Genomic DNA, 12,821 nt, shown 5'->3' with positions numbered 1-12,821 from the left:
TGATAAAGTAAAGCATTACAGCGCAATTGCATTGCATACAATAAAGCGACAACCATATGGCTCCTGCCAGTTGCCGATAACTCGGTTACAAAACATGATCATCTCATACAATAAAATTTAGCATCATGTCTTGACCATATCACATCACAACATGCCTTGCAAAAACAAGTTAGACGTCCTCTACTTTATTGTTGCAAGTTTTATGTGGCTGCTACGGGCTTTAGCAAGAACCGTTCTTACCTACGCATAAAAAAACCACAACGATAGTTTGTCAAGTTGGTGCTGTTTTAACCTTTGCAAGGACCGGGCATAGCCACACTCGGTTCAACTAAAGTTGGAGAAACTGACACCCGCCAGCCACCTGTGTGCAAAGCACATCGGTAGAACCAGTCTCGCGTAAGCGTACGCGTAATGTCGGTCCGGGCCGCTTCATCCAACAATACCGCCGAACCAAAATATGACATGCTGGTAAGCAGTATGACTTATATCACCCACAACTCACTTGTGTTCTACTCGTGCATAACATCAACGCATAAAACCTAGGCTCGGATGCCACTGTTGGAGAACGTAGTAATTTCAAAAAAATTCCTACGCACACGCAAGATCATGGTGATGCATAGCAACGAGAGGGGAGAGTGTTGTCTACGTACCCTCGTAGACCGGAAGCAGAAGTGTTAGCACAACGCGGTTGATGTAGTCGTACGTCTTCATGGCCCGACCGATCAAGCACCGAAACTACGACACCTCCGAGTTCTAGCACACGTTCAGCTCGATGACGATCACCGGACTCCGATCCAGCAAAGTGTCGGGGAAGAGTTCCGTCAGCATGACGGCGTGGTGATGATCTTGATGTTCTACCGTCGCAGGGCTTCGCCTAAGCACCGCTATAATATTATCGAGGATTATGGTGGAGGGGGGCACCGCACACGGCTAAGAGAATGATCACGAAGATCAACTTGTGTGTTTAGAGGTGCCCCCTGCCCCTGTATATAAAGGAGCAATGGGGAGAGGCCGGCCGGCCCTTGGGGCGCGCCAAGGAGGGGGGAGTCCTCCTCGTAGTAGGAGTAGCCACTAGTAGAAAATGGAGCTTTAAAACCGGTTCGTAAGGGCCTTTAGTGCCGGTTTCATAACCGGCACTAATTGGTGGGCACTAAAGCCCCCCCCCTTTAGTACCGGTTCGGCACGAACCGGCGCTAAAGTGCCACCACGTATGGGGGACCTTTAGTACCGGTTGGTGTTACCAACCGATACTAAAGGTTTTTTTTTTGAAAATTTTGGAAAAAAATTTGATTATTTTTTTTGATTTTTAATTTTTCTGAATTATTTGGTGATTTAGTCTCTAATCACCTCTCTTAACTGCTCAAGTGTGGATCACTCATTCCAAATCATCTATCTTCACGACCGGTCACCCATCCCTCTCACTACTCCATCCCAAGCACGCTTAACTTTCGGGTTCTATTCTTCTTCGTTTCCAAGTCTGCACTTATTGTTTTCCTGACAATAGTAAGATGTCAATCCTATTAACCCTCAGGAGTTTAGCTTGAGCATGAAGTCACACATTTCACTGTTTGAGTTTGAAACTATTATTCTAAAAACAGTAATTATTTAGTAACACTAATATTTCTTGAATAAGTTTGACCACAGTTTGACCATAGTTTGACCAGATTTGACCAAAATTCAAAAAAATGAAATAATTATTTAGTAACACTAATATTCTTGAATAATTATGTAGTAACATTAATACTTCTTGAATAAGTAGTTTGACCAGATTTAACAAAAAAAATTTAAAAAAACTTAAATTTGACCATATCTTTTTTTCCTTTTGGAATTTGAGGATTCTAAAAAATTGCAAACAGGCCGTAGGCGGTCTCCATCGGATGCGGATTTTCGTGCTGAATTTTTTGATATATTATACGTTTTTTTCCGACATCGTATGCAAAAGTTATAGCCGTTTTACATTTTCCCTACACTTTTTGCAAAACATGTCCAAATTTAAGTTTTCAAATTTTCCTAACGTGTAGACGTAGTAATATAACTACCTCTCGAAGGATTTTATTTTTTGAAGTTTTTATCATTTTCTTTTGATTTTTTCAAAACTGAAATGGCGATACACATGGGGGGGGGTAGAGTTTGAAAATTGCCCTATAGTGCCGGTTTGTGTCTTCAACCGGGACTATAGGTTAAGACTCTGTAGTGTCGGTTGGTGACACAAACCGGTACTATAGGTTAGACCTTTAGTACCGGTTTGTGTCACAAACCATCACTAAAGGTGCTCATGGGGCCCTGGCCTGACGCCAGCCTGCCACCACCCCTTTAGTACCGGTTCGTGGCACGAACCGGTACTAAAGGTTCATTACGAACCGGCACTAATGCATAGCCATTCGAACCGGCACTATTGATCACATTAGTGCCGGTTTTTTTACCAACCGGCACTAATGTGCTTCACGTTTGACCCTTTTTCTACTAGTGTAGGACTCCCCTTTCCTAGTCCAACTAGGAAGAGAGAAGGGGGAAGGAAAGAGAGGGAGAGGGAGAGGGAAAGAGGGGCCGCGCCCCCTCCCCTAGTCCAATTCAGACTCCCCATGGGAGGGGGGGCGCCACCTCCTGGGCTGCTGCCCTCTCTCTCCCCTCAGGCCCACTAAGGCCCAATACTTCCCCGGGGGGTTCCGGTAACCCTTCCGGCACTCCGGTTTTCTCTGAAATCACCCGAAACACTTTCGGTGTCCGAATATAGCCGTCCAATATATCGATCTTTATGTCTCGACCATTTCGAGACTCCTCTTCATGTCCGTGATCATATCCGGGACTCCGAACAACCTTCGGTACATCAAAATATATAAACTCATAACGAAACTGTCATCGTAACGTTAAGCGTGCGGACCCTACGGGTTCGAGAATAATGTAGACATGACCAAGACACGTCTCCGGTCAATAACCAATAGCGGAACCTGGATGCTCATATTGGCTCCTACATATTCTACGAAAATCTTTTATCGGTCATACCGCATAACAACATACGTTGTTCCCTTTGTCATCGGTATGTTACTTGCCCGAGATTTGATCGTCGGTATCTCAATACCTAGTTCAATATCGTTACCGGCAAGTCTCTTTACTTGTTCCGTAATACATCATCCCGCAGCTAACTTATTAGTTGCAATGCTTGCAAGGCTTATGTGATGTGCATTACCGAGAGGGCCCAGAGATACCTCTCCGACAATCGGAGTGACAAATCCTAATCTCGAAATACGCCAACCCAACAAGTATCTTCGGAGACACCTGTAGAGCACCTTTATAATCACCCTGTTACGTTGTGACGTTTGGTAGCACACAAAGTGTTCCTCCGGTAAACGGGAGTTGCATAATCTCATAGTCATAGGAACATGTATAAGTCATGAAGAAAGCAATAGCAACAAACTAAACGATCAAGTGCTAAGCTAACGAAATGGGTCAAGTCAATCACATCATTCTCCTAATGATGTGATCCCATTAATCAAATGACAACTCATGTCTATGGCTAGGAAACTTAACCATCTTCAATCAACGAGCTAGTCAAGTAGAGGCATACTAGTGACACTATGTTTGTCTATGTATTCACACATGTATTATGTTTCTGGTTAATACAATTCTAGCATGAATAATAAACATTTATCATGATATAAGGAAATAAATAATAACTTTATTATTGCCTCTAGGGCATATTTCCTTCAGTGGATTGGCCTCGAGGGGCTGCAGATGAACTAGTACAATGGAGAACAGCCTCAGGAGGAGATGCGTTCTTGTGCTCGATGAGCTGGTGGGTGTGAGGATGATCTTAATGATCCGTATGTCCGTTCATCCGTCCGTCTGTCATCTTCTATGGTGGTGGCTAAGTCCAATTTATAGTGGCCTTGGCCCTCTTCCCAAATGTAAGGCGGGAAGGGATCCCACAACGGCCAAATTTGAGGGAAACAACTAGTACATGCTATCTGACAAAAGTAGTCTTCGCCTGCAAAAGCTCCTAGTTGTGACACTGCGGTGGGCTCCATGATGACTTCCGTCTTGCCGTCCTAGCTGTCTTGGTCTTGTTGCACCGGAATGAAAACCTTTAGTTGATTCCTCGGGACTCTGCGCCTGTGCTTGTCTCCTTAGCACCAAAGAGGAAACCGGTACACTACACTCGCTGGCGCCCGCCTGGCCTTGGTCATCACGGCTCACGTCATCCGAACCTCGTGAGGTGCACCTTGCATAGATATCTCCGTTCCTCGGGAGCCGACCTGAGGAAGCCGCCCCCCTAGGGAGGTCTTGGTGTCGTCCGCCTCACGAGGCTTGGCCCTTAAGCCTCACGAGGGTCTTGAGTTGTCGATATTGAAGCTGGGCCGTACCGGGCCGTCGATGGAGCCACGCCGTGGGCCGTAGGCAGGCAAATCTGAGTATCCCCGTTCCCAGAACGCCGACAAACAACAACTAATTTGACACAGTACACCTAACCCTAGGGTTAAACAACACCTAATTTGAACTAAATCACTCACAACTAGTATACAAATTAAACAATATGCACATCATAGCATTGAACGACACCTAATTTATTCACTATAACAGTAACACTATCTGACTATAACAACAACAATAACCCTAACCCTAGTCAAAGCCATAGAGAAAGGAGATGGAGAAGGGGAAAGGGGGGAGAAATATCACTAGACGCCGCGAAGGATGACACGAGGCGGTGACTTCCCGTCGGATTGGCCTTCACCGCCGCGGCAAACGCTCTCACCCCGTGTTCTCGACCAAATACTACTGCAACGCTGTCTCCGCCGGCTTGCTAGGGTTCGAGCTCTCGCAAAACTCGCCTAGCTCGGGATCCACGTCGCCTACGCCACCACCTGGTTTCACCGGAGTCGCCATCTCTGGAGTGGGCTGAGAGGGGGAGGGGGGAGGGGGAGAGCGGGGAGCGGGAAGGGAAAAACGATGAAGCGGCGTGGACGGGAGGGGAAATGGACTTGGTGTGAATGGCGTCGTCTAACGCCGTCTAATGGCGGTCGGGATGACTTGTTTGGCCATGTAGACAAAAAATGGGCCCATGTAATAGAATGAGATCCGTCGATCAGTGATTTTTGCAAATAGATTACACAAGACGTGGTGTTTTTGAAAAAGAATAAAGTAGTGTTTTCTGTTTTTTTTTTGAGAAACAGTAGTGTTTTCTGCAATTTACTCCGGCCTCTCCCGTGCGACTACAGCCTACAGCCCAGCTCCCCGTTCCCCCGCAGTCCTGTCTGCTGGCTGCTCCGCGAGACCGCGACCGCGCCGTTCCCCCTCGGTTTCGGCGGTGCTCCCCGGCCTCGGCCGCCGTGCTGCTGCCGTCGGTTCCTGCCTCGGCTGCGCCGCCGAGGCCGAGGAACGCCGACTCGCGCAGCCGCTCTGCGCCCCACTGCTTCTCGCCAACGCGGCGACGTACCGCAGCCAGGCTGCTGCTTCGCTTCGCCCCGGGTAAATTCTTGGACCAGGTAATTTCTAAATTGGTGCATTGAAATTATAGTGAACAGAAAGAGAAGACGCGTCTAAATTGGGGCATTGAAGTTAAAATGAATTGAGATAGAAGATGCGTATGTACTGAACTGAACTCAAGTTGATGCATTTCATTTTATCATTTCAAGCCTATAGGTCTCTCAAAGGAGTTTGACCTCGTCGTAGTGGAGGCTTTCATATTTGTATCAATGATTAATTATTTCACTTGATGTTTATGCCTTTTCTTATGAAATTATATTTTTGATGTCTTGAAGGTATTGTCTTCCTTCCACTGTTGATCAGGTCGTGGGAGGCATAGATGAATCAAGCCACTGATTTGGTACTCTTTCGTATCTCCACACTACAATCTGTAGTTTTTGTCATGGTTTTATCTATTTTTGTTGGATCGTTAAGCATTGAGTTTAAATTCTACATTCATTGTGCAATCAAGCCATATTTTCTATGCCTTGCATGATCTATCTTTTTGGGGTAGCTATCAGTGCTTAGATTTTGGTCCAGAGTCTGCTCACCGATAATAGTAAGATTCCTATTTCTTATTTAACAATGGTTCGATTTAAACCCTACTTTCATGATAGTTATATTTCTACTTAAATTCTAATAAAATAGAGTTTGTGTGCATAGGTTGAGCCCTAGCTACTAGTGGAACCAATTTCAAATTAAATGCCACTAAATACATGTACTTATTAATTTTTCCAAATGGAAGTGGATCTGCTTATATGGAAAATGCAGGGACTGTTGAGCCTTTAGTTTGTACCAGAGATTTTTTTTTCTTGCATTTTGCAATGTCTAATGAGCATGCTCTGATCAGGAATATTGTTGTCCCGTCTGAAAGTTATCTTACGGAGAAGGGCCTATTAAGTTGAGTTTCTGCATTTCCTTCAAGATCCTATTGTTACCTTAAGAATAACAGTGGGTGCTCCAATATGTCTATGCACCCTATGTCGCTCTCCTTACAACCCTTCACTGCAAATTCAATAAACACATATTCTTTAAGGTATTTCTTTCCTGATGGTCTTATTAATTTACCGGCCTCCATTAAATTTTTGTCATTTCCTATCTCTTGTGTTGCATTCATTTTTAACTCCGTTTCTTGTCTATTGGCTTTAGGAGCACTAGTGCGAATTATGACCGTGGTTTTATAAAGTTGGTGCCAATTGGAAGTAGTGGACATTGGGTCACAAATTTCAGACCAAATTCTGCGTCTAGGCCTGAAACTTCTGTAGGACATGATTGTGTAGTGGGAGAGAATGATGGTGTGATCATAGTTGATCACGGGTCACGTCGACAAGAATCTAATCTCATGCTACGTAATAGACTGATTATTTTTTGTGAGTTTTGTGGTGTTTATATCGACGCCTACCTTATATTAGTCTCACTTGAAAATTGCAGATGATTTTGTTAGCATGTTCAAGGCCAGGACTTGCTACAATATTGTTGAGCCTGCTCACATGGTATGTTTTGATTGTTGTTTTTTCTGAAATTGTATTTGTTCAATGAGGAGGTGCAAATTATGAATTTATTAAGCTTTGCTTGAAGCTTGTAGCTCTCTTGAAATTTCCTTATTAGCAAAGTGAAAGTTGTTGGCATCATTAGCTTTCCATTATTTTGTGAAGGAAAAACTATTGACAATTATGTCAACTCGCAATCTGGGGCTCAAGTCACCATAGTATTTCTTGGTCTAAATTCCTTGTCCATCATTGAGCATGTTTAGGATGCAGACTGAGTAAAGTATTTTACTCATCACTTCAAATTTGTCAAATTAAATTTATATGGAGTTGATACTATTTTTTAAGCTACTGCATTGCACCCTGTACTGGTCAACTCACAAGGTCACACATTTAGAACTCTGACATGATTTTATGCAGTAGTGACGTATCCAGTGAGTTCCTGCGTATCTATTTATGAAGGTTTGCACACTGTTGCACTTCTTTTACCCATAGGCTACATGACAATACACAGGTAGCTGTAGTATATGTGTCCTTTTCACTTATATTGAAAGCTTTCTATTTCAATTAAAAGTTTGTTATAAACCCAGCATTTGGTGTCGTTCCATGTTGCTATCTTCTACTCCCTCCATTCCAAATTAATTGAAGTTCTCGGTTTGTCCTAATTCAAACTTCTTTAAGTTTGACCAAGTCTATCAAAAAATATTTAAGATCTACAATATCAAAAATATATAACGAATACATTTTGTAAAGAATCTAATGAAACTAATTTAGTCTTGTAGGTGTTGATATATTTTTATATAGACTTGGTCAAACCTATAAAAGTTTGACATAGGACAAAGCTAGAACTTCATTTAATTTGGAACGGAGGGAGTATTTCACTTCTTGCAATGGCCTTGTCTTAGATTGAGAAATACGACGTCGTAACCAATTTCCATGCATGAAGAAATAGCTCGGGATATGGAGAAATCATTTCTTTTTTCAAGACCATGTAGGAGAGCTGCATGTATAAATTAGGGAAAAGAGTTTTATAATGCCTAGAAGGTATGACCACCAGCAGAAATACAACAGGGAAAAAGAAACCCCAAAAAGTGATACAACAACTACGACACAGAAGCGGGCAAAAACCTGTAGCTAGTGACCCCAAAAAACGACCCTAATTGTGTATGTCTTCCTTGATATTTCACTTTGCACCAACTGTGATTCATGATCTGTATTTGATCTGATGTCGTCCTAGACCTGCTGTAAACCTGTGATACTCCTGTTCGAAGACTCTTCCATTCCTTCTCTTCAACGTATTTCTGGCAATCAGCTTTACCAGGCTATCAAATCTGCTTCTTCTGTCATGTTTGCAGCCTGCCTCTGGATGCCATTCACCATTCTTCAAAATGAGCTCCAACCGTTGGCTGAAGTATCATACCATTGCAGTACCCTGGTCCAAATCATGTTGAAGATGCCGCACCTGATGAGTAAATGGCCCAGGTCTCTGCTCGTAGTCTGACAGAACACACGGGTCTCGTTGTGCTGTAACCCACACTTCACAAGGGGGTCTGCAGTCCAGCATCTCTTTCAGATAGGAAGCCACATAAATATATTGCAACTAAGGGGCACCCAGGCTTTCCGGATGACTCAGGCATACTGAGACTCGATGGCGACCAAAAAAAGGCTTTATAGACAGTTCTGGATGTGTATTTTCCAGATGAATCCCGGCTCCATGACCAGGTACTGATACTTGAAGATTAATGTCAACCCTTTGAGTACCCCCAGCACGTTCAGAACTGGCATAAACTTGGCAATGGAAATTAGGGCCTTGATATCGTTGATCCACCTACCAAGGGTCAAAGCCCCAGCCACTGTTCCTTTCTGCTGGATCAATAAAGGGAGAGCATAGAGAAGGTCTGATGTGATCTCAGCAACTGAAAAACCGTTGATCCAGGCGTCCTGCCAAAACCGCGTGAAATTACCATCCCCAATTACTCAATTAGGACATTGGTTCCAGCGAGTAAGATAGCAACATCTGCACCAGCAACTAGAGGAAGGATTCTCCATGACCTTTTCATGTCAGTGCGCTGTAGCGATAGCCAACAAACCTTCAGAGCTGTGCTCGTATGACGTAAGTTAAGAATCCTGAGGCCTCCTAGCTTCTTCGGCCTACACGCCATGTCCTAATTAACCAGGCACTGATCGTCTTTGGCAGTGTCCGCGCCCTTTTTGCAAGAAACTTCTTTCACAACTTCTTGGTCTTGATAATCTTTTCACTTAGAAATTAATTTCATAGCCAAACCAATAGAAATGAGATCTTTTTCGCTTCTTTAAAAAATGTTTTTTGTTTTGAATGAATATGTTTAGGACCAGACAAACAATGTGACTTTCATAGCCAAGCCAATATAAATGACTTCTCTTTCCATTTCATTAATATCATTTTTTTCTATTTTTGAACAAAAACATGTAGGACATGACAAATAATGTGACTCTGAGTTAGTATAAAGATGTTGTATTCTTACCAATGCCTGTCAGACATGAAGTGAAACATATGCTGCGCACAAGCATTCCTGTTTTCGTCTAACTATTCTCTATTAGGAGTGTCCATGTACATTTAGTTAGCTTGCACATTGGGTTTAGTTCAGTCAAAATATAAGCATCTGTTTCATTGGATCTCTTGTTATAAATTAATCACACATTTTCAGTTGACCATCAGGAGGGCAGTTTAGATTAATCACCGACGCTAACTTCATTAAAATGAAGTACAGTTGCCCTTGATGCAGGCCTCCATTACAGCCTATACCTGTATGCTTTTGTTAATGAGCGATAATTTACCAACGTATATTTTTAGCCACTGTCCTGTATGCTTTTTCTTGAGGTTTCTCGGAAAGGTGTATTACTATTACCAAAATCTCATTGATATTTGTTTCATCATTCTCCAATTGTTATTTATTTGTTATATTAAATTAATGGGCTGGAGGCATCTTTCTTTCGAACTCAAAGCTGGAGGCTTTTGTGCTAATGAATCATATCACTGTTAGTTCTTATCTGGAGATATTTTTTCATTTTGAGATGCATGAAGTTGCTAAACTTTTGCTTTGGCAAAATGAAGGAGCTGGCTGAGCCTACTATTAAGGAAGCATTTGGAAAATGTGTGCAGCAGGGAGCATCTCGCATTATTGTCAGTCCATATTTCCTTTCCCCTGGACGACACTGGAAGCAAGTATGTTGTCGTTTTTTTTTTGTCTGGATGGATAGTTCTAAAATGTTTAATACGGAAGATGTTGGCGGTGCCTATGTTCTATTCTATTGCTTATATCGCATCAGTAAGACATGAGTTCTCATGCAATTTGGCACTGTTCTTTCTCAGGATATCCCTTCTTTAGCATCAGAAGCCTCTAAAGAGCACTCAAGCGTACCCTACATCATCACGGCTCCTCTTGGATTACATGAGCTTATGGTGGTATGTGCTAATTAATTCTCTGGATTGTGCAAGATTATCTATGTCACACTGAATTATGCATTCAGTAGCCCATCTTTTACGAGAATTGTCGTTAGTAGAAAAGCAAACTAATGTGATATTTTCTATAAGTAGATCTACAGGAACAGCCACCCTTTTGATGATGTGGTACAACTTTTCAGGATAGAAATGTTGAAAAGGAAGTGTCGAATTTTGTTTGCTACGTATTAACGAAGGGTTCAGAGTCATTGAGTGTTTGTTCTAGAAAAATGTCAGTGAATTGATAGCAACTAAAGCATTCTCCTCTTTATACAAGAGGCAAGTTTACGAGTTCTTTTATCAAAATGGAAAAGTTGTTTTGCAGGATATTATGAACGATCGCATCAAATACTGCCTGAGGCACGCTGCAGGTGGAGTCGATGAGTGTACGGTATGTGCCGGGACTGGAAAGTGCCATTTTTACTCTTGATGGGAAAGACAATGGAGGCTACTTTGCTCAACAGTCCTATCTCCATAATTTTGGAAATTGTATACAACCAACCTTGTTTCTTGCAAATGAGCGCCTCAAATAGCTGAGACCCTAAGTTTGATTTTGTGCGAGCTGAACCTGTGTCCCATGCCATGTTACAGAACCTATCACTATTATACTGATTAATGTTAACGGTTTTGTTCAGTTTGTAGATATGGAATGTGTAAATTTGTCAGGTAAAGATGTGAATGAAATACTCAATTTAATCAATGTGAAGGGCATGCGGAGATTTTTGAGAAATTCTAGACCCTTCGCCCCGATCCACCTAGAGCTTCTCGATCCATCGTATGATCACTCAACTCCGCTGTGGTATGATTTCCATTTAGTCGTGTCAACTATAAAGATGCTATTTCGAAATTCACTTTGGCACATGGGAGCATAATATGATTTCCATTTAGTCGTGTCAACTATAAAGATGCTATTTCGAAATTCACTTTGGCACATGGGAGCATATGCTCCTGCCACTGAAAAATATATTTCAAAATGTCAAAAAATTCCGAACACAAATTTGACGTGTACATCTCATCATTGTATGTGCGCACGCCAAGTTTTGTGAAAATCTGACATTTTATACTCCTTGTGTAAAAAAGACAAAAAAATGTCTCATGAAAATCCTATTTTAACACTAAATTTTGTCTTTTTACATGTGACATAAAAGTTGTCGGTTTTCTGTGAAACAAGTTTGTGTGCACGTAAAATGTCGAGATGTATGCAGGAATCATTTTGTCATAATTCTGTGACATTTTAAAATATTTTTAAAACACATTTTGAAAACCAGGAGCATATGCTTCCATGTGAGCATATGCTCTGCCACTGAAACACCTTTATTTTTCTTGAATTTATCTTTGCAGTTTTTACCATTTAACAACCTAAATGATAAGTGCCACACGTGTGGCACTTAACAACTTGGGCCGAACGCAGTGATCTCCATTCATTTTCGTTGCACAAATCTTACATCATTGCTCCCCTGGCTCGAGTGCCACGTCAGCACACGGCGACGTGCAGTGGAACCGCCGCTTGCCCGAACGGCCACTCTCCATGATCGCTGCCTCGCGGTTATATCGACACGTAGCCGTTTAATCACCCAGTCGCCTTTACTTCCCGTCCACCCCGCATTCCACTCCGTTTTCTCCCATCTTCGTGGCAATTTTGGGCGATGACGAGACGATTCTACGGCGACTCTCCGTGAAAGTGTCGCGGAGGCCGGTTCCCGTTGCCGGGAGTCCACGCAGCCGCACCATCGCGTCGACTTTGAAGCCGCGCAAAGTTAACCCCGCGAACCCCTCGATGGCCCCCTTTCTTCTATGTGATCCCGCGGTGGTTCCTGGCGAATCCGCGGCGGAAGGGCGCGGGATCTCGTTTCCCGTCGCCAGGGAGTGCCCGCCATGTAGATAGACTCGTCGCACAGTTGACATTCCACCCGCGGGAAGCTCCACCCACAGCGTCGCAAGAATACTCACTGCTCCACACTGCTTCTCTGGTTTTTCCGCGGAGGTTCCATGGCGAATCCGCGCCTGAATGGTATCGGAGGCCGGTTCCCGTCGCCGGGGGTAGTCCCCGCGGTGTAGCTAAGCCTTGGGCTCGGGGTTGAGATTTTTGACCGTGTAAGGCTTCACCCACAACGCATGTTTTGTTCATTTTTGTATGAACCCTAGATTTAGAATACTTTTTGGTGCAAACATTTGTTTCCTTTGTTTAAGATTCCACAAAAAATTTGTGTAGTGTGTCTCTGGAATTTTCGGTTGCCATGTCAATGTTCACAATCATAACAAATGTTTTTGATCCTCACAATTTGTATAAGAACATGGCAACTTCCTCTTGATAACAACCTATTTACTTGCCATGTCACTGAATACAAACTTGGCAACTTTCTCTGAATCAGTACCTGAACACTTTGCCATAT

The 12,821-nt window shown here is 42.9% G+C and overlaps 1 protein-coding gene across 3 annotated transcripts; it reads left to right on the top strand.

Annotated features, from left to right (window-relative positions):
• Positions 1–5,226: 5,226 nt before the first annotated feature.
• Positions 5,227–11,128, top strand: LOC119316492 (sirohydrochlorin ferrochelatase, chloroplastic-like). Of its 3 annotated transcripts, XM_037590818.1 has the most exons (9): positions 5,227–5,480; positions 5,757–5,821; positions 6,311–6,496; positions 6,610–6,809; positions 6,892–6,953; positions 10,042–10,152; positions 10,300–10,392; positions 10,572–10,660; positions 10,754–11,128. In XM_037590818.1, exons 3-9 carry the CDS (start codon positions 6,426–6,428, stop codon positions 10,761–10,763), a joined length of 636 nt encoding a protein of 211 aa, XP_037446715.1. In that variant the 5' UTR covers positions 5,227–5,480; positions 5,757–5,821; positions 6,311–6,425; the 3' UTR covers positions 10,764–11,128. The 3 variants fall into 3 exon arrangements, with proteins under 3 accessions (XP_037446715.1, XP_037446714.1, XP_037446713.1); XM_037590817.1 differs by lacking the exon at positions 10,572–10,660 and having other exon boundaries at positions 5,227–5,463; XM_037590816.1 differs by lacking the exon at positions 10,572–10,660.
• Positions 11,129–12,821: the final 1,693 nt, after the last annotated feature.

This window comes from Triticum dicoccoides, chromosome 6A (assembly GCF_002162155.2).
Source record: "Triticum dicoccoides isolate Atlit2015 ecotype Zavitan chromosome 6A, WEW_v2.0, whole genome shotgun sequence".
Lineage (NCBI taxonomy): Eukaryota > Viridiplantae > Streptophyta > Magnoliopsida > Poales > Poaceae > Triticum > Triticum dicoccoides.
Note: the sequence above shows the minus strand (reverse complement) of the source record. Positions and strands in the feature narration are given on the sequence as shown.